At 40.0% G+C, this 26,484-nt stretch overlaps 1 protein-coding gene and 2 pseudogenes across 2 annotated transcripts; all 3 read left to right on the top strand.

Annotated features, from left to right (window-relative positions):
* Positions 1 to 9,203: 9,203 nt before the first annotated feature.
* LOC146454587 (uncharacterized) lies at positions 9,204 to 13,742 on the top strand (annotated as a pseudogene). The gene is made up of 2 exons (XR_014859239.1): positions 9,204 to 10,979; positions 11,565 to 13,742. The product of XR_014859239.1 is annotated as an uncharacterized LOC146454587 (transcript).
* A 2,633-nt stretch (positions 13,743 to 16,375) lies between these two features.
* LOC146454586 (uncharacterized) lies at positions 16,376 to 18,426 on the top strand (annotated as a pseudogene).
* A 5,570-nt stretch (positions 18,427 to 23,996) lies between these two features.
* Positions 23,997 to 25,493, top strand: LOC146454585 (uncharacterized). Its single transcript, XM_085095320.1, has one exon. The coding sequence runs from the start codon at positions 24,005 to 24,007 to the stop codon at positions 24,926 to 24,928; it is 924 nt and encodes a 307-aa protein (XP_084951446.1). The 5' UTR covers positions 23,997 to 24,004; the 3' UTR covers positions 24,929 to 25,493.
* Positions 25,494 to 26,484: the final 991 nt, after the last annotated feature.

Raw genomic sequence — 26,484 nt, 5'->3', positions numbered from 1 at the left:
TGTATGGATGTGGATCAAGGATGTGGATAATTATATAGATTTTGAAGAAGCCTACCATCTCTATTCGTCTTTTGTTCAATTTTTTTGCCCAGAGAAACAAGCCTTCAGAGATAAACTGCTTGATGAAATACATGGTTTGCCTGTCTATGTCATTACTCAACCTATTACGTGCAAGAGCTTTGTCGCTCTGAAGAATAGTAGCGATATGGAGAAGTATCTAGTCGATTTTACCAACTCTAGGATTGATGAGAAGAATGATTGCGAAATACATTTAGTTGGTACCCTTAAAATTTTACCCCCCTCACTTTTCGTACAAGGTACAAAATTACCCCTCCCCCATCCCCCAAAAAGAACTCGTTTAACCCCCTAGGACATAATAAATGATCGGTCCCTTATTATGTAATGAACAACTCATTTTTTTGTATGAAAACAGCCTTGTTTATATTATGCTTAAGTATCTTCAAACTTTATGTTAAATGAAGATACTATTTGTAGAGTTTTCATATTACAAGCGTTATATTTGTGGACATGGAAACTGCTATGACAGCTAGAATTACCAGCTAAAGTTATGGTGGATATAGTTTTGGTTGTCATAAGAGAGGATCAAGTATATGTGTGGGGTTAATCCTCTAATGGTCTTACATGACTAATTGGAATGATGACGATTCCCCTTGGTTTATTTTTAGGTCAGTCATCAAGAATCATAAAAATTAATTTTTAAAAAAATTATGTGTACGTAAACAAAAAACAAAAAAACTCTGGTTGTATGGTTGACCTAAAAAAAAGTCATAAATAGTGAACAGCTGGGTATGTATCGGAACATGTATGGAGAATTCATACTTTTGATCCTCTCTTGCTTGTTGTTGTTGTTGCCAAATGTTAACTCCATGTGAACAGTTAGTTATTATTGCTTTACACCCCAAGGGGAAATGGGAGGTCAATTTTAGGGCGATGTAAAAATGCTTGTCCCTGACAGGGGTTGAAAATGTGCAGTTTTGTACCATTGCGATGGAAATCTGAATCTCTGCTCTCAAAACCTCAAAGGAAAGCTTTTCTGTTCTGTGCAATGAGGAAACTGCTTGATTATTTCAATACTTTGTTTAGGTAACCCTTAAGGAAACTACATTGGGGCCACACCTATGCCAAGAGAGTCTGGTACAATTTAGAACATTCTGTTCAACATTTTTGACGGCTTGTCCCTTCAGTTTTATGTAAGAGTCCCCCCCCCCCCTCCCCTGGGGTGTAAGTGTGGTTAGATTACATGTTTGTAGAGCTACTTGAGTTATTGTTGTTGAGCTACTGAGCAATCCAACCATTTATGGGTTTACCACTGCGAGACCTGTGATACTCACCAATCAGATAAAGCAAGGAAAACCATAAAAGTCAACAATAGGTTGAGTCTAGGAAAACTTCACAGGCTCTTGTAATGAGGCACAGACCATAATACCGTAAAATTCCGGTTACGGGTGGGGATACGTAAAAAGGAAATGTCAACGGCTTTTTTAGGGGCAAGGGGGGAAGGGGTGTTACGTGTTTATATAAAGATCAAAGATGGGACTATAAGTGGAGGAGTGGTAGGGGTTTATCACGGAATAAAATTTTCGTTTACAAATAGATGGCCCAAAAATCGAGGCGATTTATTAGCAGGGGAGGGGGACTTAAAACCGCGATTTCATGGTATGGGATAACCAGTACAATACAAGCTTATATCGATTTTTTAAAATAAAAAAAAAAGGAAAAAGAAAATAAAGTAGATAAGAATTACGGTATGGTATTAATTATCGAGGCTTCAAGTTACATTAGTCTCCTACAGTATTTTTAGTACGAGTTGCGTCAAGATATCTGCACAGCCCCATGCATAATTATCTATACATTTGGCACACACTCTGTTGTCACGCTCGTCGTTTTTGGAAGTGGGTTAGTGTGACAGTTGTGCATGGATAAATAATGTATGGGGCTGTGCGGAAATCTTTCCCGAATTGCTTAGATATAGTTTCTTATAAAATGTTGGAGTTGAAAATTTGTTACATCAAGATCCTTCCTTCGAAAATAAAAAACCGAAATCTACACGTCAAAATACGGGGAAAGAGGTCTGCGGTATAGATTGCGGTTAAATTTTTATTTTCGTTTTCATTAATTTATTTATTTTTTGCATGTGTGTGTGTGTGTTTGGCTGTGTATGATAAATTGATTTATATAAAACGTAAAACAACGGAAATGAGCATGACCGAACCACAACACATTCGTCATAACCAGATAAATCCTCGACAAGTGACATAAATCGTTTCAAAAATAAACAGAGGCGGTTCTTTACTCACGTCTTTTTCCTGCGAGGCGCTGTGAAAGCTTGAAACATGTCAAGTTTAACCAGCCTTCGATTGAGTTGTATACATCTCCTGTAATGGCGGACGACTCGTGTGGAATGGAAACCAGGTTACGTAAATAAACAAACCTCTTTTATGCAAATGTATTACAAATCTTGTGTTCACTCGCGAACGATAAAAGTCCACGAGCTGCTATGTTGCATCAACGGCTATGCGATGAGAATCGAAGGAAAAAAGTTTGAATTCGAAGATACCATTGTTTGGGTTTTTGTGATGCATTCTTCGGTTGAAATGGTTACAAAAAGGCTGTATTTGAAAATTGGCGCCCAAAAAAAGGCGCGCTTTTTCAGTTAAATGTATTTCTGTGAGTCATTACGCATAAATCGTATCTCGCATAATTATGTCATTCCGCAATTCTTATTTTGCATAATTATGCCATTCCGCACGTCATTCTACATTCCATTCCGCAAACTCATTCCTCCTTTTACCCTCACCGTATCCAAACGGGGAGAATTTAATAAGACAATTATTCCATTTGCGCTTGTTACACGGAATGCCCGCAGGGCATGACGTGTCTAGGTTTCGGTCGGGTATCTTTTTCTTCATCGGTGTCATAAATGTGCACATTAATTACGCGGGATGCCCTGAAGGGGCATACCGTGTCTTAAAACGGGTCGATTTCTTTTTTTTTTTCTTCGTCGTATACACAAATCGGTACATTAATTACGCGGGATGCCCTGAGGGGGCATACCGTGTCTTAAAACGGGTCGATTTCTTTTTTTTTTTCTTCGTCGTATACACAAATCGGTACATTAATTTATTCATTAAACTCTCCCCTCTCCTACTTGGGATGTATTGTTTTGATTGTCTTCAACAAAAGCAGGCCAATCAAAATCCATTCTTGTCGCTTATATCGTGAGGGAGGGGACCCACTCACCCCTACCTGTGTGACGTCAATGCATCATTTGATATATTTATTAAAGACGGATTAAGTCGCGCCATATTGTTTTAACATGTTCTGGACTCAAGTGTGCCGTTTTCAAAGGGAAATTTCACCATTTTGAAGCGGCAAATCGAAAGAATAACTTCTAAGAAGCACCCGACACGTAAAACGGTGGAAATTGGTGAGTTCTTAGTGAAGGAATCGTGCTTTGTTTGACAGTCTTAGACCACGACGCGAGACTGAAAAGAGGTCATTGAGAAGCTTACGTTATCGTAATGGAATTTGACAAATTTCCGCTGATAGTCTGAGTCGCGTAACACACGGAAAACAACGTAACGCGATCGTCGTGACTCAAACTATTCCATTAGCAAGGATAGTTTTATCAATCGGCGAAGCATACAGTTGGAATAAATGAATCAGCCCCAGCATCTCGCGTAATGCCAGTATAGCAGGCATCTTGTTCTTTTTTTTTTCTTCCTCGTAGCTACAAATCGGTACATTAATTTATTCATTAAACTCACCCCTCTCCTACTCGGGATGTATTGTTCTGATTGTCTTTAACAAAGGCAGGCCAATTAAAATCCATTCTTATCGCTAGGGAGGGGACCCACTCACCCTTACCTGTGTGACGTCAACGCATCATTTGATTTCTTCATTAAAACTGCATTAAATTGTGGAGCCATATTGTTAACATGTTCTGGACTCAAGTGTGCCGTTTTCAAACGGAAATTTCACCATTTTGAAGCAGTAAATCGAAAGAATAACTTCTAAGAAGCACTCGACATCTAAAACGGTGGAAATTGGAGAGTTCCTGGCGAAGGAATCGTGCTTTCTTTGACAGTCTTAGTCCACGACTGCAGACAGAGAAGAGGTCATTGAGAAGCTTACGTTATCGCAATGGAATTCCCGCAATTTCCCTTGAAAACCTGAGTAACGTAACACAAGGGGAACAACGTAACGCGATCGGTACAAATCGGTACATTAATTTATTCATTAAACTCACCCCTCTCCTACTCGGGATGTATTGTTCTGATTGTCTTTAACAAAGGCAGGCCAATTAAAATCCATTCTTATCGCTAGGGAGGGGACCCACTCACCCTTACCTGTGTTACGTCAACGCATCATTTGATTTCTTCATTAAAACTGCATTAAATTGTGGAGCCATATTGTTAACATGTTCTGGACTCAAGTGTGCCGTTTTCAAACGGAAATTTCACCATTTTGAAGCAGTAAATCGAAAGAATAACTTCTAAGAAGCACTCGACATCTAAAACGGTGGAAATTGGAGAGTTCCTGGCGAAGGAATCGTGCTTTCTTTGACAGTCTTAGTCCACGGCTGCAGACAGAGAAGAGGTCATTGAGAAGCTTTCGTTATCGCAATGGAATTCCCGCAATTTCCCTTGAAAACCTGAGTAACGTAACACAAGGGGAACAACGTAACGCGATCGTCGTGACTCAAACTATTCCATTAGCAAGGATAGTTTTATCAATCGGCGAAGCATACAGTTGGAATAAATGAATCAGTCCGGGCATCACGCGTAATGCCAGTATAGCAGGCATCTTGTTTATTCATTAAACTCTCCCCTCTCCTACTCGGGATGTATTGTTTTGATTGTCTTCAACAAAAGCAGGCCAATCAAAATCCATTCTTGTCGCTTATATTGCGAGGGAGGGGACCCACTCACCCCTACCTGTGTGACGTCAATGCATCATTTGATATATTTATTAAAGACGGATTAAGTCGCGCCATATTGTTTTAACATGTTCTGGACTCAAGTGTGCCGTTTTCAAAGGGAAATTTCACCATTTTGAAGCGGCAAATCGAAAGAATAACTTCTAAGAAGCACCCGACACGTAAAACGGTGGAAATTGGTGAGTTCTTAGTGAAGGAATCGTGCTTTGTTTGACAGTCTTAGACCACGACGCGAGACTGAAAAGAGGTCATTGAGAAGCTTACGTTATCGTAATGGAATTTGACAAATTTCCGCTGATAGTCTGAGTCGTGTAACACACGGAAAACAACGTAACGCGATCGTCGTGACTCAAACTATTCCATTAGCAAGGATAGTTTTATCAATCGGCGAAGCATACAGTTGGAATAAATGAATCAGCCCCAGCATCTCGCGTAATGCCAGTATAGCAGGCATCTTGTTTATGCATTAAACTCTGTCCTCCCCTAGTAAGGATATATTGTTCTGATTGTCTTCAACAGAAGCGGCCCAATCAAAATCTATTTTTCAGGCACATATCACGAGAGAGGGGACCCACTCATCACTTCTGTGTGACGTCAAATCATCATTTGATTTATTCATTAAAACTAGATTAAATTCTTCCCTCTCCCAGAAGGGATCTATTGTTTTGATTGTCTTGAACAAAAGCGGCCCAATCAAACTCCATTATCTGCGCGTATATCACGAGGGAGGGGACCCACTCATCTCTACTTGTGTGACGTCAAAGCAAATCATCATTTGGAAAAGTTGTTTTCGTTAAATGGCGGCCACATGTCTGAATTTAAGACTCCGGATCTGCCGTTTTCAGAGGGAAAACCAACCTTTTTCAAGCAGTAAATCGAAATAATAACTTCTAGGTAGTACTCGACAGTTGAAACGGCGGAAATTGGGAGAGTTCACAGCAAAGAAAATCCACTTTAAAAAACTGATCGAATGATCAACGCGAAGGATTAGAGCTAGAGGAGGCCAGACCAGTTCAGCGGGGTCATGACGTTATTGCATAGTTATTTCTGGTATGATTTCTAGTAACACAACGATAAGTATCACGCAATATATCTGAATAAAACCATTCAGACAATTATTTCAATGGCCAAGGGAGGATATTTTTTAAATATCTGCGAAACATACAATGGGGAATAATTGGGGCTACATTAAGCATTCCGTGTAATGCCATTAGAGGGGCATCTTGTTGGATATGAGATTGGTTATAGCCAACTCGGCGCTTCGCGCTTACCATCTCATATCCAACGCGCGCTCATGGAATAATTGTTAATTAGTTACGCAACAGACACACTTATAATTAGTTTTAGTATAAATCTACTAGTGTTCTATCACGAATGCCGTCCTCTGATTGGCTACGCTACTCGCTATCTATTCTGTGATAGATAGTGAGTAGCGGTTTTCAACAAAATGGCGGCCGCTTCGTTGCGTTTTCGAAGTGCCTGCGATGAAGATATAGATAATTTACTTGTTTAGTTTTGAACGACTAGTAGATTTATACTAAAACAATTAGATTATTCGCTCTCGATTTCTATGCATGATAGCTGATTCGGGCTGCGCCCTCATCAGCTATCACGCGATAGAAATCTCGAGCTCATAATCTAATTGTTAAATAGAAATTAGGGCTGATGGATGTTGGAATCTCAGGTAATAGTAAAATTTTCGGCGATTTCCCAACCATCAGTTAAATTTTCAGCCCCGTTTCGTAGCTATCAGTAAAAAACGTGTTGACAGTCACTTTTTTATCTTCACTTTTTTTTACTAATTTTCAGCTATCTATCTCAAAGAGTTTGTACGCGAGAATTCTTGTGCCTTCCCTCGGAGCTATCGTACCCCTGCCCGGCTGACCCTCAAAATTTCTTACTGTCCGGGGAGGAGTAGGTGGTTGTATACCATATATGAAGTTCTCCTTGAGCAGCGGTCGTTTCGCAAGGCGTGCGCAGTAAGGAACGAAGCAGGACTCGTACCCAGAGCCTTCGTTACCCTTGTCCAGCGGAACGGGAAACGGACGTCATATATGAAGTACCTACCAACGGACGCGTTATTGGTGCTGACCAAAAGAAACGCGGGCTCTGGGAACGAGACTATTTTCTTGTTACTTTCAAAAGGTAGGTATTTTAATCCATAACATCTTGAGTTTATTCTGTGGGAGTGGACAAAATCGGTTAATTTGCTTTGATTGTTTAATCTGATAGCACTGCTTATCAGTTCAAAGTCTTGTACGCTGTGTTTTGTCCTGGAATATTTGGGCACTCTGAATTATAAAGCTAATATATAGCTAGGACCGCATTCCTTCGAAGTCTGTTACTCCTTGATCGATGCGTTGATGGTACAATCATGTTCACATTACTTTCTTTGGGTAATAGTTTCGGTTTATTTTCAAGTACACGCAACGAGAACATTACAGCAAATGTTTTGTGACCTTTTTAATCAAAGGCTCCGGTGAGCCAACTCGTGAATGCAAGAATTGGATAGTGGTTACCGTACAACTCGCCCCCAGCCAATTAGCCCCAGACTACTCGCCCCCTGATCTTTAGACAACTAGCTCCCAATATGTAGGCGAGTAGTCTGGGACTAATTCTCTGGGGGGCAAGTTGTCCAGATACCCGCAGTACACGCATCAAACTACGCCACAATTAAGTATTTGGCTAGATTGTAGAATACCCAGCCCACTAATTGTTCAAGTTAAAATACTGTTTCTCCCGTCCTCAAGTCGTGACTGCAGGACTGAAGGTTCATCGACTACCAGTCTGAGACAACAAATTGCACAAACTTAGATAAGTTACAGTGTATACATTGACTACTGGATTGAGGGACTGCGGGACGATGAGTTATATAGGATAAGTCAAGATAAGTCATAGATAAGTCACATTGTATACATTGACTACTGGATTGAGGGACTGACGGACGACGAGTTATATAGGAGTTATATAGGAGGCAGCGTGGTCGCGTGGTTAGGGCGCCAGACTTGAAATCCGGTGGTCCCAGGTTCAAGTCACGCTCTGACCGCTAGCTGGAGTTGTTTCTCGGTAGCCCCTCGGACGCGCTTGTAAATAGCCAGCTGGACTGCCTCCTGCCAGTTGGGATTTTTAACCAAGTTATTTTCAATTTGTATTACATCTTTATGAAGTTTAATTCTCGGCCCCACTAGCACTTGTGCTATAAACACTGCTGAGGGTAAATGAAGGTTATTTTTATTTTTTTTTTTATTATTGTTTTTTTTTTTTAGTTGTACTAGCTTAGACTAATTAGGGACCTTCAGATCAAGACATGAGTACAACATTGAGTATGAGTAGGACTTTCAAATTTCAAATTAGTCACATTCTCAGAATTGTTACTCCTTCCTGTTGTTAAGGACGGTGCCTACTAATACGGAAGTATTTTTGTGCGGCTTATGACTATGCGGGAAAAACAGATCTTAGCAAGGCCTTTTGGAATCCAAAAAGAAAACTGGGGGTAACCCTGCATTTTTCAGAGATAATTAAGCAATAATATCTCTAAAAAGTGCCAAAATATAAAGCAATGTATGGGATTTTTTTCCTAAATTGAAGCTTAATTATCTCTGAAAAATACATGGTTACCCCTAATTTTCTTTTGAGATACCAAAAGCATTTGCTAAGTTCTGCTTTCTCCCTATAGTTTTAAACCGCGCAAAAATATTCCTGTATTAGTAGGCACCACCCATAGGAAACCCGAGTATCTCGAGATGCGCAGAACGTATGCGCAGTAACAATGGTAGGCACCGTCCTTAAAATACCAGCAGATAAGGGGACTCTAGAAACATGACTGGTGTGATGAAAACCAAGCTAACTAGATTTGGAAAGTTCTACTCATATTCAATCTTGTACTCATAGGCAAATCTGAAGGTCCCTAATCACTCATTGACTGTGGGAGCAGTAGATTGTGCCCTTCATAACAAGCCGGGTATTCTTCAATCACTGCAGTGCAGTGTGACCTGAAAGGTATAAAATATTGTTTGCATTGCATTTGGTTGGCCCAGAAATTGAAATATAAATCGCTTAGATCTTTTAGCCATTTCCCTCAGCGAGATTGAGCTCCTTGGCTAGTTTGGGTCCATGATTCCAAAACTTTTGTCACATTTTGTAAGTTTTCTACTTTTGAAGTAAGTTTTTAAAAATTGTTTGGAGCCTTTGGAGTAGTTGGCTTTCAGGGTGGGTGGGAGGGGATTCACAAGGGGGTGGGGGATTAGTTCATTTAGTTTTTTTCCCTTGCCCGACAGGGTGGGGGATTAGCCTTGCTGGAAGTACAGTAGAAAGAAACAACAGACCTAAAGAAATTCTTGCAATGTTTGTGACTCCTTCATACTTTTGCATTGACAAGCATGTTATTTAAAGATGTTCCTTCTTTAAGGAAATGAGTGGAGGTTCTTGTAAAATTTGTTCTACAAATGGCTAGTTTTGTACCATGTTCAATTTTCCATTCTAACAAGTACATGTGTATGAGATTTTGCACCGGTAGTTGATATTAGAGAGATTAAGAATTCTTCTTGTAACGGCTAGGGATTTTCCTTCTTTGAAGAAATGAGTGGAGGGTCTTGTAAAATTTGTTCTAGAAATGGCTAGTTCTGTACCATGTTCAATTTTCCATTGAAACAAGTACAGGTGGATGAGATTTTGCACCGATAGTTGATATTAGATAGATTAAGAATTCTGCTTGTGACGGCAAATGGTAAACGTGAGATTCACGTTTTTGTTTTCTTGAAAAAATGAGTACATAGTTGATAATAGTGCAAAACAATTCTGGGCTATTGCAAAACTACTCAATTTTACTGAGAACTGAAAACAGTGTGTGGCAAATGAAGGCTAAACATGGTCACGTAGTCATTTGTGTCATCTGCCATAAACGTTATTCTTAACCTCTCTATTGTGTCACGAAATAAATTGTGCGTTGCTTTTTTTTTCGGTGCTGATGGCCTTTCTGTGAATATTTTAATATCTGATAACTGTTGTTCAATCAGATTCTTTGGATAACCTCTAGCAAGAAGTCATGTTTTAAATTTTCTAATTGGCATGTATTAAAAGGTTTTAGTCTGCTTGAAATGTGCCATTTTTATATCAAGAATGGACTGGTCTTGATCATTTTGTAATCACTTACCTTTGTCAGGGCTCAAAGTAATTTTTATACACTTGTCAGTCATGTTGACCGACCAAACAAATTTTAGCTTGGTCATGTCTTCTTTCTGACTGGTCAAAATATTGAAAATATTTAGTTTAAAGTAATAGTCAATTAAAGAAAAAATATTGCCTCGTATGTTCAGAAACTCCTTTCTAAAGAGTATAAAAGTATTTATCGCTAAAAGTATCACTTATGTTGGCTATTTCCATTTCCATAGGCAATGGCCTCTGTGTCCTATTCAACATAAAACTTTCTAGTTATTTATTTGAAAGCTGTGTATGCGGCCGGTCAAAATGACCACCAAACCAAAATTTTCTCGGGACAAATTGTCATCCTGACCAGACATTGTCCCATGACTGGCCATTGTTTTGATCCTTGTTTGTATACAGCTAGCGCTGTGTCCAGAAATGTCATTTCCTGTAAATTTAATTAAAGGGTAATGTTAATTTCCTTGTTTGATGAACCTTTCTATATCGGGTTTACTAATTACCCACAGAGAAAAATATCATCTATAGTAAATATTGTTTTCAAATAGTAGGTTTTAGATACTTTGAGCAAGAATGGATAGGAGCACCAAATTGTGAGATAAACATGATAGTATGGGAAGTTTGCACTGCAATATGAAGTGGTATCATTTTTCTTGTGCAGGGATTGAAAACAATGTGCCAGAGGCAGACTGCCTGTGCATTGTCTTTAGGAAAAATGAGGGTCGTTTGCATCACACATGTGAAAGTTATTAATTATTTATTTATTTTATTTTATTTTTTATGCTATGGCTTAGACAGTGAATCTGTCTTCTGTATATATATGGAGATACATACTCACTCGATAGGGACAAAATAACCGGTAAATATCAGTAATTTATGTACCCTATATGCAGAGTGTGATCCTCATTTGCTTTTGCTTAAGTGGTTTATACCTAATTTTTCCTTAGGGTCGGGTGGTAAGTAAAGGGTGGGGGGGGGGGGGTTGGTTGGCATTTTGAGTGGCAATTCCGAGTGGAACAGAGCTTACTTCTAACACAAATGAAGTTTGCGTCACAATTTCAGTGAAATTCAAAAATTCATTTGTTACTTTTATTACTGAGCATCTTCCATTTGGTGGATAAATAAGTTAACCCGTTTAATATCTGAACCTTTTTTTTTTGATCTTTTGGTTCTTTTTAATTAATTCATACTGCTAGTAAATAATTCCAGTATGAATTACTTAAGTAGCGTTAATTAATTATAACGAACCTTAAGATCACAAAAACTTGGTCAGATATTACACTGGCTGACTAATTTATCCACACACAGGCATTCTCCTTTCCAATAAAAAGAATGCATAAATTTGCAGATCCCCTTTCAATTCATCAGTTACCATTTCTTTTTTTTTGCTGTTTTCTTTTATTTGTAGTTATTTGTCACTGATATATACATTTCTCTTATCAAGAGTTTAAAAGATGAAAGTTCATTTAAAGGATACAGGCAGGAAAGATTTCAAAATAATGCAGCACCTGCCGCAAGTGTTTTAAACAGTCACAAGGTTTGCAAAGTCACCTAAAAGTACACAGTAATTAGAGGCCCTACAAATGTTCTGTGTGTCACAAGTCCTTTAAAAAATCACAAGATCTCAAGACACACCTCAGGATACGCAAATGTAAACAATGTTGCAAAACTTTCAGCTGCTCAACAACTTTGCAAAATCACATGAGGGTACACAATAGCAGTAAACCTCACAAATGTGGACAATGTGACAAATCTTTCAGCTGTTCATCGATTTTGCAAAGGCATCTGAGGATACACAGTGGTGAGAAACCCTACAAATGTACACAATGTGACAAATGCTTCAGCCAGTCATCAGAGTTGAAAAGTCATCTGAAGATTCACAGTGGTGAGAAACCATACAAGTGTACACAATGTGACAAATCTTTCAGCCATTCATCAAATTTCAAAAGGCATTTGAGGATACACAGTGGTGAGAAACCCTTCAAATGTACACAGTGTGACAAGTGTTTTAGCCAGTCATCAAATTTGCAAAGTCATCTGAGGACTCACAGTGGTGAGAAACCCCACAAATGTACAGAGTGTAACAAATGCTTCACCTGCTCGTCAAGTTTGCACAGGCATCTTTGGATTCACCGTGGTGATTCACCATACAAATGTACACAGTGTGACAAATGCTTCAGCCGCTCATCAAATTTGCAAAGTCATCTGAGGATTCACAGTGGTGAGAAACCCTACAAATGCACGCAGTGTGACAAATACTTCACCTGCTCATCAACTTTGCAAAGGCATCTGAGGATTCACAGTGGTGTGAAACCCTACAAATGTACACAGTGTGACAAATCGTTCTCTCATAAGTCTGGCTTGCTTTATCACGACAAACATTTTCATGGTGACTCATCCCACAAGTCCACTCTGTGCAGTGAATCTTTCAGCAATGGCTAAAGAGGCATAACTGCAGCAAACGATCTGCTATTTACGAGAAGTCATATGACAGGCCAGTGATTGTCACTGATTTTCACGCAGGGAGAGGGGGTGTTGTGGACAGGCAGGTGTTTTGCAGGAATATCCATGTGTTGAGTCCATTGAATGAAACAATTACTTGAGTACTTATATTTTTCAACACTATTTTGAACACTTAAAATATTATGCTCTAACATTTGAGTAAAGTAAATTCTTGGCCCATTTTAGGCTTTTATCTTTTGTTTACTTCAAAATGTAGTTGTTTGTTTCATGGGTTGTCAGGGTAACTCCTGGGCCCTGTTGCTCGAAGGCCGATTAATGCTAATCCATGATTAAATGTTAACAGAAGTTTTCATTTCGCTTGTTAAGAATGTTCTTTAAAGCTAATTTTAAGCTGATGGTATAAAGGAAAGTCTTCGTCGAAACTGAGGGGCAAAAAATCTTTTGGCAAAATCATTGTTTGATAAGAAATAAAACTCGAGTCAAAGTTCACGTTAACTCAGGATTAGCTTAATCATGCTTTGAACAACTGGGCCCTGGTTGGTAAGATTTACTACTCAAAACTAATTTTTGTGAAAGTAATTGCCATGATGCCATTAGCCTTTATAAAGTGGTGAAATGCAAAGATAAGTCTTCTGTTTTGTTTTTTAAAATTTTCAAGATTGAGTGTTAAAGAAGTCTTGATTGTGTCTGTTAGTTTTGAGATTGAGTTTGCTACACACGTTGGACAATAGTTGCTTTAGATTAAGTGAATATGTTTAGAGTTTAAACAGCTGTATTGAAGGTTTAGTTATGTTAGAGTTTTAAATGGTACCCTACCGCTATTTCCAGTCTTGGACCAGCTATATATGCCAAACCGACCTTGTGTTTTCCTGAAGAGGAATGTTGCCGGGACAGTAATTTTCCTCTTCTTTGTCAGACAAACACCCTTTCCCCGTTTTCCTGTAGAAGTTCTAGTGTACGAAATACATTCTTGAAATTTTTTTACTTTCCATTTCAACTTGCTATGTTGGCTTATGGTTGGTTTATTAACCAACATGGTCTGATGTCTGCGGGTATTTCCTATTTCATGTGGAAACTGGTTGTTGTTGTGCCCTAAATTAACCATTTTGTTGCTCTGCAAAAAATAAATAAAGAGATAAAGCGATTGATAGTTAGGAAAGGCACGTTTTCAATTGTGTGGGGGGAGGGGAGGAGAAGATGATACCTGTGGGATTTTTCATTTTTTCTCCAAGAAATTTCGTGGCCCTCTCCTTTTCCTTACCTGTCAAACTGATGACCCTTCCCAGACAAGAAAGAAACCTATGACCCTCCCCCATCCCTGTACTTCCGTACCTTGTTGTCCTTCATTTATTTTCGATCAATTTTCCCTGGTATTTCTCCAAGCTCTATGAGAGATGTAGGCCGTGACCTTTGCGTGAGTGTTGTAATTTGAGCGTCACGGCGAGCATTGCGTAACAGCGAAATTATAAGGATTTGTATGGGAAAAAAAACAAAAAACGATTCCTACTTTAATTTTAAAAAACCAACGAATTTTCAATAAAAATATCCCCACCTGGATTCCCTTCTCTGCTGTCCTTTCTCTTAGTGGTTTTTGAAGAAATTGAGCGCGATTTCAGTGATTTTTAGTTCCATCGCTTTTCTCTCTATATATATCCCAACCCAAGTTTGGGGAGTTGAAGCCGGTTCCGCTGAGGGAAAACAGCCGTACATTCCTTTCAGAGCCTCCGGTTGGGATATAGAGAGAGAAGCGGTGGAACTAAAACTCACTGAAATCGCGTTCAATCGCTCCAGAAACCACATAGGAGAAAGGACAACAGACAATGGAGTTCAGGTAGGGATATTTTTATTTAAAATTCGTTGGTATTTTTAAATTGAAGTAGGAATCGTTTTTCCCATACTAATCCTTATAATTTCGCCGTCACGCAAGTGCCCACGGTGGCGCTCAAATTACAACACTCACGCAAAGGACCTGTGGTTACTGTGGCTGTCCTCCGGCGAGGCACGCCAAACGTACAAACACAAAAAGCAGTCAACCAGTGAGGCCTCGAGTACAGGTAATCAATGAGCTAGTTTCCAGAATCAAACGACGGATACACTTAATTCTGAAACACAAGGTTGCTTGGTTTCTACCACTCCTTTTGGGAGAACGTCCCTTATGAGGGTAGCTTTCCCCATAAATTATTCAGGAAAGGAAACGTTAATGGGACAAGAAAGAAAGTATAATAAGAACACGCATACTTAATTCTCACAATTTTTTGCAGTTTTGTACCGAATGGGGCGTCGCCGTATCGTCCCCAATCTCTTTCGCAAGTTACGAACACTGCTTACATCTTCGGACGAATTCTATGAACAGCTTTGGGACCCAGCAACTTCTCTCCAGGTGTTAGCTGACAGTTGTTGGCAAGTCATTTCAGTGCAAGTAAATTTACTATTCACCCTAGCCGTCTCAGCTATCACTTAAAAAATCTTCCATTTCTCAGAAGTTCCCAACGACCCTTTTAGAGAAAATTAATGGTATGTTGCACTAAACACCAGCCGAACGTCCCTACGTTAATCTTGGTTACTATTTGACGTTCCTGGGGGAAAAAATTAGACTGCAAGCAGTCCCTTTCTGGTTAGTCAAAAGGGTGCGCTCACAGCGCAGCGAGACTCGAGTGAGGAGAAAAAAACGACTAGAGACTGGGGGAGAGGCCCCTTCCCCAAGCCCCCCTTTCGCTCGTTCGCTCCGGTTGTTTCGCGCTCGGCTATTTCGCGCGACCTCTCGACTATCCTGAAAGGAACTGCTTGCAGTCTAGAAAAAATACCCGTTCTTCACTGCCAGTAAGCAAGATGTTTTAGAAATGAAAATTCCAGCCAGCTGGAAGTGTCATCCTTGTCAACTGGCCGGCAAGTAAGTCAGCTTCTAGATACGTAGCATCTTCCTGAGACTTGTTTATATATTTTTGTGTCATCGGCAAACATGGCAACAAGGCTCGCCAGGGGCCCGTTTCTCGAAAGACCCGGTAACTTATCGGGCTCGATAAGTGATTTTGGTGATAGGTGTTTCTTAGCAGAAGTCAATTTTTGTTAGCTTTGAATACTAAATTTTAAAATCTTGTAATTGGGTAACAACATTGGCCAAGTACCATGTCTGTAATCACTATGTAATCGGCGAAAAAACATTTAAAAATATACTTATCGGGCCCGGGACTTTCGAGAAACGGGCCCTGTAGGACCCGAATTGGGCAACTTATTTATATAGATCAGAAATAAGATCGGGCCTAAAATGGAGCCCTGAGGTATTCCGCAGCTGACGGGTAAAGTATAAGCCTGGTTTACACGTACGAGGCAAGCATAAGCATAAACACAAGCATAAGCACAAGAAACCTACGTGTAAACCGGCGCGACGCAAGCATAACCGCCTTGTGCTTGCGCTTGTGCTTATGCTTACGTACGACGCAACGACGCAAGCATGAGCACAAGCACAAGCCGGAATGGAACGATTTCCATTCTCTTGTGCTGGTGCTTGCGTCGTACGTGTAAACCGGGACGACGCAAGCATAAGCACAAACGCAAGGAAAGAAAAGTGAAAAACGGTGACAAGTTGTCAGTTACATTCTAGTTACTCATGCGTTGCCATTTGCAAAATGGCTGCGGCAAATTTTGATGCTTCTGCGCTTGCGTATGTCACCTTATGCTTATGCTTATCGCACGTGTAAACACCCTCGTGCTTATGCTTGCTTGTGCTTATGCTTATGCTTGCGTTGTACCTGTAAACCAGGCTTTAGAGGTTTCACTCAGCACTGTTACACGATGGTAGCGACCCATCAGGTAAAAGCTAAACCACTGCAAGAAGCTGCCTCCAAATCCGAACTCGTAAGACTTTTGCAGCACGCAGCCGTGTAGTTCACCTAAACAGAGGCCTTAGACATATCTATATAGATCATGTCCACCTGTTTTCCGTCGTCCAGTAGGGAGCCCACGTGGTCCAAAACTTCCAAAAGGTTGGAGGTGCATGATTGCCCTCTAATAAATCCATGTTGACAATCTCTTACCAACTCGAACAGTCTATCTTTGAAGTGTCAAATACATTGCCTTATTATATACATACCGAGATTTACGCGCCAAAAAGCATAGAGATAAAAATAGTCTCTTTGCGCCAGGTGATTGGTGATACGATTTTTTTCACTAGTGAAAAACGACGTATCGACGCTCTGATTGGCTATATCATTATTTTCACCAGTGAAAAAGACCGTGTCGCTCGCTCGCCGCTCCTCTTGACTGACAAAAAGCACATTTCCTCTAAAATAAGAGCCTAGGCGCATTTTTAACCGTTTTCAGAGCCTAGATTCATCAGTAGAAGAATTCATAGATGGACAGGAAAATGAAAACACAAAGAAAAAGACCAAACACGATGTTGCTCTGTTCCACGAATTTCTTGTTTTAAAAGGCGAGACGAGACAAATGGACGAATTGACTCCTAAGTAGCTGAACAAGTTTCTCAGCGAGTTTCTTATAACGGTTCGCAAAAAAAGAAGACAACGAGGAATACGAGCCTAATTCCTTAAGGGCATTCTTGGCTAGCTTTGAGCGCCATTTGAAGACTTTGCCTTCTGAAAGACGTCCAGTTCGAGCAAACTCGGAAAGCGCTTCAATCAAAGCAAAGGGATCTAAGACGGAAAGGCAAGGGCAACAAGCCTAATGCTTCTGCTGCTTTAAGAGAGAAAGATATTCAAGTGGCTGTATGAAAAGAATCTCTTGGGAGGTTTCACGGCAGACTGAGCGCTTTTAAACACTGTGTGGTTCAAAGCACAATCCATTTCGGGTTACGAGGCTGTAAGGAGCACAGAGAAATGTGTTGGGGAGACGTAAAACTTTGTCAAACTTCCACAGGGCAGGAGTACCTCGAATTCAATGAAAGAGAAACCAAAACTCGTTTAGGAAGCGATCCTCGGAATGTAAGAGCCATTGCACCGAAAATGTTTGCTGTGCCGAACAACGAGAAATGTCCAGTAAACGCCTACAAAGTCTACGCAGAAAAGCGACCCGCGGAAATGAAAACCGACGATGCACCGTTTTACTTGGCAGTAAACAATGTAAAATCTGGTTCCGGCAAACCTGGGTTCAAAAAAGCTCCAGTCGGTGTAAATAAGCTTAATACTTTAATGAAAACGATGGCACAGAAAGCCGGACTCGGGCCAAACTTCAAAAATCACAGCGGCAGATCAGAAAAACTATGATTCAAACTTTAGTCAACAACGACGTGCCGCCAACTGATATTATGCAACTGTCAGGACACAAAAACGTTCAAAGTATCACTAGCAACTCTACCGTCTCACAGAAACAACAGTTGAACATGTCTCACACTCTCACTGGACTGAGTTCGGGAGAAATAGCTCCACAGTCTGGCTCTTCTATTCCGGAGAAAAGAAAGCACGAGTTTGACGAACTCACTTATCCAACATTTCGTCCAACGTTTTCTCAGCAAAGCAAGCAAGCAGCACAGCAGCCCCTTTCTCTTTTAACAGGTGCTGTTATAAGCGGAGGGCATATTAGTGTGGCAATAAACGCTTTAAATCAATCGCCCACTCTTTCAGTGCGAGAGGAAAACCCTAGCAAAACTTATAAAAGAATCAAACCTCTTGATTCGGATTCTGACTAAGCATGCGGGTTCTGATAAACATCAAAAAATGAAGGCTCGGGTGTTCACTTCTGTATTTCAAATTTTGAGCTTGCGTAGAACTATTTCGACATATTTTCAGGATGTCTTATTTTATTCTAACTAGTTCTGCCTTTTAACGGCATTTTTGCTTGATAATTTGGATGTAAAGTATTTTACAAGGAAGCCATTTCAGTGCAACTCTCGAACTGTGAGGCGGCTTCACTTGACCGCGCGTTGTTTTCCTTTCAAAGAAAATAAAGATATGTTTATCTTTGAGTTCTGTTCGCTTATTGAATCTCGGTGTGTATATAATTCCTCGCAAAGCGAGGTTAATAAATTTGTCGGGCCGAGCCGGCCCGCGCGGAGCTAAGCCGCGCGAATTCGAGCGAAAAATATATTTATATATTTCGTTGAAGGTGTCAGCACTGTTGCCTAGCAACAGTGAAAAACAAAGTATGAATGACGTCAGACTGTCTGGCGTCGTCTGGAGCAAAATTTGCATACATCGGGAAAGCTTGCATGCGGGTCAAATTTCAACTGCAATGTTCATCAATTCACTGGATACAGAACTATCTCTCCAGAATCTTTTCCCTTTCTTCCAGAAATCTTTTTTTGTGAAAGATTACATTGAAGAAATAACACGTTTTGTAGCCGCGGTAAAATAATTTTCCGTGGGAAATAAATTCATCGAACACGACAGCGCTTCACGCGCGTTGTTCATTTCGTCGCGTCAGGAATAGCCTAGTAAAGAGGGCTTTCCACCCAGCCCAAGCTTTGCGAGGTTTTGCGAGTCACGTATTTCTAGTAAATAAGTTATTTCACGGTTAGTTCGCTTGTACGATTTTTATTCACTCGTTGTGTAAAACAAACTCACTCGCTGCGCTCGTTCGTTTGTTTTACACAACTTGTGAATAAAAATCGTACGCGCTCACCAACCGTGAAATAACCTATAATTTTTTAATTTCCCTCTGTCGTACTCCTGCCTAGTCTCCCTCGCAGCTAACACGGCTGCGAGGAAGGCTAACTCCTGCCAAGCTAGCCCTTAAAATTCTTACCGTCTGGGGAGGGGTAGGTGGTTGTATGGAATGTCTGGTGATTTTACTTTGCGTACCTGTGCTCATGTGGTTGGAGAATGAAGTGGTGATTTCTTCTGGTGCCGTTTGTTCTTGCTTTCAAAATGAGGTAGGTATTTTAATCTATAACAGCTTGAGTTCATTCTGTCAAAGTAAACAAAACCGGTTAATTTTACTTCGATTGTTTAATCTGGTAGCACCGCTCGTCAGTTCAAGGCTTGTGTGCGGTGTAATTGTCCCGCGTAACATGTCGATCGAAATCGATCATCGTTCACCGACACTGAGGTGAATAATTGTTTTAGTATATACCACACAAGCTGAATAACTAGTGGACAAAAAGTTGTTTTACTTCTGACAATACAGCCACAAATGGTATAAAATTTTATAATCTCGCGCGCCACACGGTAAGCGATTTCTTATTGCAGTTGTTTAGGCCCGGTTCATACGTCGAACTTTACATGAGCCGAACCTAATCATTTGGTTCGGCGCATGTAAAGATCGACGTATGAATCAGTTAGGATCGACAGATTTGTATTTGGGTCGACCCACCGTTCTATTCGAATGCGCCAGTCGAATGGAACGGCGAAAGATCGACTTCGATTCATACGTCGAACTTCACATGTGCCGAACCAAATGCATACATTACGTATAAATTATATAAATTATATCTATCCCAGAGGTCTGCGCGTTCCATCGACTTGGCATGCGCAAAGGACTTCATTTTGAACAAGATGGCGGGAAAAGAGGAACGTGCTTGTTCTTTTTGTTTAGAAACAACTAAATATACTTGTCTGAGATGCGAACGATTTTAAAAAAAGAATATATTCTTGATGTGCACATGCACTTCAAACCGACAGAAACTTTTCAATACAGGCTATATCAAAGGCCAAGCGTCAAGACTTCTCAGAACAAAATCTTCAAAAACAACATTTGAAGAAAACATTACTCTATTCAAACAGAGATTACGCTACAGCGGTCAACTCGATAACCTTATAGATAAAGCTCTCTCAGAAGTCAATTTCAGCGAGAGAATGTCAGCACTACAAAACAAACAAAAAACGCGCAAAAGCATTTTGCCGTTTGTTACAGAATATCGCCCTTCTGTGCCTAACGTAAAACCATTCAGATGAGTAAATGGCACTTGATAGAAAATCAGCCTCTACTAAGAGAGATCCATAAAGACCCTTCCCTACTTTCGTACAGAAAAGGGAGATCTTTGAAAGACGTACTCGTAAGAGCAAATTAGTATTGAAGGTCATATTCTTCCTATCTCGACCAATAGAAGCAGTGTTTGGCCTGTCTTCATTATTTTAATAATAATAATAATAATAATAATAATAATAATAATAATAATTTATAATTTTAACATTAACTCAAAAGCGCTTTACATGAATTTAAAAATTTTATATAAAAATATAATAACTATAAAAATTATAAGAAATATCAATAAAAACTAAAACTAAAATAAACTATTGACCACCCCCAATTCAATTTACCAAACAAGCTTTTCCATGTCAGAACTAATCTTTCCCGTCATTTTGAATCTTGTTGAGAAAAAACAACAGCCGCTGACCACGAAAAACTACTTTCTCACTTGAGCTTTAATTAAGTTCGACTTCAGTTAGGTTCGACGTCTGAATCAACTGCCGAACTTAATTATTTGGGTCGACCTTAATAGGTATTAGGTTCGGCTCATGTAAAGTTCGACGTCTGAATCGGGCCTTAGTTCCTTCAGTGTCATTTTTTCTGTGAAATTCGTCTTGTTGTTGAAACCATGCTGAAAAATATTAGATGTTTCATTGTTTTCATTGTAATTTTAGTGCTAGGCAGTTTTCGTAAACAAGGGCAGTCGTATTTTCATTTTTCGCTTTAGAATAAGAGGTTGAAAAGATTTAATAAGTTACCATTTTATGCCGTCAAAACCAAACTTTGTTGCCATCTATGTATTTTGTTAACAGCCGACTCGTACATCGCAATAATTTCGTCTGAAGTAACCGTTGCGAAACGGGAAGCCATCTTGTTTCTGCATACTGCTAGGATTGGAATGTTATATGGACAGCAGCAGTTTGCAGAATGTTTGTCCCATCTACCTAGGTTTAATGGCCTTATATAGCTCGAACGAGTCTGCTGTAGCTCAGTGGTAGAGCATCCGAACTAGTAGTAAGTTGGAAGGTCTTAGGTTCGACTCCTGACACTGGAGCACTCCGATTTTATTTTCCGAGTATGATATGCCTGTGTCACTTACTGAACAAGAAGCTGTTTCCAGCTTATACTCGGGCCATATTTGAATGTGTGGTGCGTAAAGCCTACAATCTTTTAACAGTGATAACCTCCAACATCGCCAATTCCCCCAAATTGATAGCCTGCGAGCAAGCTCTCTTGGGGGTGGATCCTCTTTCCCCCTCCCGCCCCCCACCCCCAAGACAGCTTGCTCGCGGGCTACCAAATAGATAGATACAGAGATATAGTGAGGCAATAAGTAACCACCAGATAGAATTGCATTTCTTGCAGTCAGAATGAAATACAGGGGAAATTGACATTTGTCATGCGAATGCTTTTTATAATCCTCGGGCTTTAATCCTTACATTTTCACCTTTCGTTTAGAGGCAGAAACCATTTGTACGGTCCTAATATGTATGCGACGCCGGGTCAATGACGGATCGTAATTTTCGGTATGATCTAGACCCGGGGGGGGGGGGGGGTACTCCCTTATGTGACCTTAACGGGGACGTGCGGCCCGATAGGGTATGGTTTTCAGGTGTTTTGTCTTGAACGGGGTATCTATTTCATCACTTCCTGTCTTAAACAGGGTATCCCTACATGACCTAATGGCTTAAACAGATTGTGATTGCCAATGCATTAAAATACAGTAAGAAACTAGTGTATTCTTATTTCATTCTAGTCTTAAACAGGGTGTGATTTTGGGTTAAATGTCTTAGAAAGGGCCTGAAAATTTTGAATTCTGTCTTATATGGGATAGGGAAATCGGAGAATTGTGTCTTAAACAGGGTCAGGGTTTGAACGCCCGGGCTGCACCTCCCTACCCAAGCATCTGTTCAGTACCCCCCCCCCCCCCCGGATCTAGAGTAACGTTACACATCACACAAACGTTTGTATACTTGTACATTTTTCAATGTTTCACTGTTTTTATTTTTAAATGAAATTCAGGGGAAAGCATTTGTTATTCACCTTCCGTTTGAAGACAGAAACCGTTTCTACATTGATTGATTTTCTATAGTAAACATAAGACATGTTTGTCTATCTTGGCCTGCGAGGTCATACACTGATTTAGTTGCCAAATTTTCGGTTAAACAAAACTAACCTTGAGGCACTCAGGTTAGCCTAAAAACACTCCGGTTAGCCTAAAGAGCACTTAGGTTAGCTTCCCGGTTACCTTAACGGTTAGCAGTTTATGTTGGGGTTCATGCCTCGCATGCCTCGCATGTTTTGTTCATGCCTCGCATGTCTGGCTTGCATATTGTAAACACTCCTCACGGCCCGAAAACAAAGAATGCGACCGAGAATTTAAAGAATTTGATAACACGACAGAAAACGTAACTCGTACCAGACGAGTACAAAAAAAGAGACCGAGAACAATAACTAGTGGCCCAAAGTCTTATCTCTCGGCCCATCGCGACCCCAAAAAGAAAAAAGAATTTGATAATGCTACCGAAACCTTAACTCGGTCTGCCTTACGGCTCGAGTAATAACTATACATCATTCTCAAATATGTACTTGTATTTATACAGGGACTGTGGAGTGGGTGGGTCTGGGGGGTTTTAGCCCACCCACTTTTTGGATGGTTAAAAAAATATTTTATTTTATTATCTTAGTTATAACCACATCCATCACTTACAGATACAATTTACCTTACATATTATTAAGTACATCAAAGTTTTCTCCGACAAACATGACAATTTCAGGCAGTTTTTTATAAGTTTTGCTGCTGAACAAACGACTAGATTTCAACCGTGTTATAATGGGATTTCAGCTATTGTTTCTATTTTCATTTGTCTTGGATCAGTGTTTCACGAAGATAAAATTTCATTACTGAATAAGTGCAAGGGAGTTTTTGCACAAATTAATAAGGCATTCATTTATGAAAGCTTCTTATTGCCGTTATGCGTAAATATTTGAAACAGAGATTTATGTGCAGCTACGGTCATTCCAGATCATTCAATCCTGCTTTCTTAACGAATGAAGAAGTACAAATGATTCATGGAAACAGGAACAAGGAAACTGGATCTTCACAAACCACTCCAAAATTTCTGCCTCATCGGCCTGTTGTGTTGGTCAAATGTAAGGGCCAGACTGACGCATGCCCCCGGTCCCCCCTAGTTGTCTCACACTAACATTTCCGCTTTAGCCTCCCCCCCCCCCTCCCCCCTCACTCCACTCCGCGGGCCTTGTTATATCATATCTATTTGTCTGGGTTATAAACGTTGTCATCATGCACTTGTCACTGTTAATTTGCCCCATTTTTCTTTAGGGTGGATGGGGAGGGGGGTTCCCAAGGGGATAGGAGATTAGTACATTTCAGTCCTTTCCCTTGCCCAAAGGGGTGAGGGATTAGCCGTGCAGGAATTGCCAAAAGACAACAGACCTACACAACTTCAAACAATGGAAACATTTGCAGTGACTTCTTCGTATTTTTGAATTTGACAATGTTGCAAATCTTTCAGCTGCTCAACAACTTTGCAAAATCACATGAGGGTACACAGTAGCAGTAAACCCTACAAGTGTAAACAATGTGACAAATCTTTTAGCTGCTTATCAAATTTGCAAAGGCACCTAAGGATTCACAGTGGTGAGGAACCATACAAATGTACACAATGTGAAAAGAACTTCAGCCATTCATCAGGTTTGCAAAGTCATTTGAGGATTCACAGTGGGGAGAAACCCTACAAATGTACACAGTGTGACAAATCTTTCAGCCGCTCGTCACATTTGCAAAGTCATCTGAGGATTCACAGTGGTGAAAAACCCTTCAAATATACACAATGTGACAAGAACTTCAGCCATTCATCAGGTTTGCAAAGTCATTTGAGGATTCACAGTGGTGAGAAACCCCACAAATGTACACAATGTGAGAAGTGCTTCAGACAGTTTTCACATTTACAAAGTCATCTGAGGACTCACAGTGGTGAGAAATCCTACACATGTGAACAATGTGACAAATATTTCAGCCGCTCGTCAGATTTGAAAAGGCATCTGATTATTCACAGTGGTGAGAAACCCTACAATTGTGCACAATGTGACAAGTGCTTCAAGAATTCATCAACATTGCAAAGGCATCTGAGGATTCACATTGGTGATAAACCATACAAATGTACACATTGTGATAAATCTTTCAGCCGCTCGTCACATTTGCAAAGTCATCTGAGGATTCACAGTGGTGAGAAACCCTACAAATGTACACAATGTGACAAATGCTTCAGGGTTTCATCAACTTTACGAAATCACCTAAGGATTCACAGTGAGAAACCCTACAAATGTAGACAATGTGACAAATCCTACACTCATAATTCTGGCTTGCTTTATCACAATAAGACTGTTCATGGTGATTCACGGATTTCACCCCATATTAGTGCACCCTGTGTAGCGAACCTCTCAGCAATGGCAGTAGGCTAAGGAGGCATAACTGCAGCAAACGATGTCATTGATGAGGAAAGATTTACATGTTGGATGTGCCAAGAATTCTAACATAATTATTGAGGAATTCTTTATCATATGTACAAACATATGGCAGTCCAGTGATTGTCACTGATTTTCACGAAGGGGAGAGGGTGTGTTTTTTAACAGGTAGGTGTTTTACAGAAATATCCATTTTTTGAGTCCACTCAATGGAACAATTACTTGAGTACTTTCGTTTTTCAACACTATTTTTAACACTCAAAATATTATGTTCTAACATTTGAGTTAAGTAAATTCTAGGCTCATTTTAGGAGTTTTTCTTTTGTTTTCTTCAAAATGTAGTTGTTTGTTTCATGGGTTGTCAGGGTAACTCCTTGGCCCTGTTGCTCGAAGGCCGATTAACGCTAATCCGCGACTAAATGTTAACAGAAGTTTTCACTTCTCTTGTTAAGAATGTTCTTAAAAGCTAATTTTAAGCTAATGGTAAATGGAAGTCTTCAAAACTCAGGGGCAAAAAAATCGTTTGGCAAAATCATTATTGATTAATAATTAAACACGAATTAAAGTTCACCTTAACTCAGGATTAGCTTAATCCGGCTTTGAACAACTGGGCCCTGGTTGGTAAGATTTACTACTCAAAACTAAGTTTTGTGAAACTATGCCATGATGCCATTAGGCTTTATAGAGTGGTGAAATGCAAAGATAAGTGTTCGGTTTTGTTGTTTAGAATTTTCAAGATTTAGTGTTAAAGAAGTCTTGATTGTGTCTGTTAGTTTTGTGATTGAGTTGGCTACACACGTTGGACAATAGTTGCTTAGGTGAATATGTTTAGAACTTAAACAGCTGTATTGAAGGGTTAGTTATGTTAGTGTTTTACATGGTACGCTACGGCTACCTTCAGTCGTGGACCAGCTATATATGCCAAACCGACATTGTGTTTTTCTGAAGACAAAACAGTTGCCGGGACAGTAATTTACATCTTCTTTGTCAGACAAACACCCTTCTCCCGTTTTCCTGTAGAAGTTGTAGTGTAGGATATACATTATTGAAATTTCTTACTTGGCTTATGGTTGGATTATAAACCAGCATGGTCTGATGCGTGCTAGTATTTCCCATTTGATGTGGAAACTGGTTGTTATTGTACTATACTGGATTTCGCCCCAAATTAACCGTTTTGTTACTCTAAAAACAAATAAATAAATAAATAAATAGATAAAGCGATTAATAGTTAGGGACGTTACGTTTCTAATTATGTGTATGTGAGAGGGGGGGGGGGACGACGCTGGCTGTGGGATTTTTCATTTTTTCTCCAAGAAATTTCGTGGCCCTCCCCTTTTCCTTACCTGTCAAACAGATGACCCTTCCCAGACAGAACAAAAACCTATAACCCTCCCCCATCCCTATACGTCCGTACCTTGTTGTCCTTCATTTATTTCCAATCAATTTCCGGTCACTCCAGGTAATCTCGTTCTGCTACCATGGGCAAGGATTCGCGTAAAATTGCCTACGGAAAATGAACTTGTTGCAAATGTCAGTGCCTTGAGAGAGACAAT

This window comes from Pavona decussata, unplaced genomic scaffold (genome assembly GCF_977016875.1).
Source record: "Pavona decussata unplaced genomic scaffold, jaPavDecu1.1 SCAFFOLD_300, whole genome shotgun sequence".
Lineage (NCBI taxonomy): Eukaryota > Metazoa > Cnidaria > Anthozoa > Scleractinia > Agariciidae > Pavona > Pavona decussata.
This window is presented reverse-complemented; position numbering and strand designations above follow the sequence as displayed.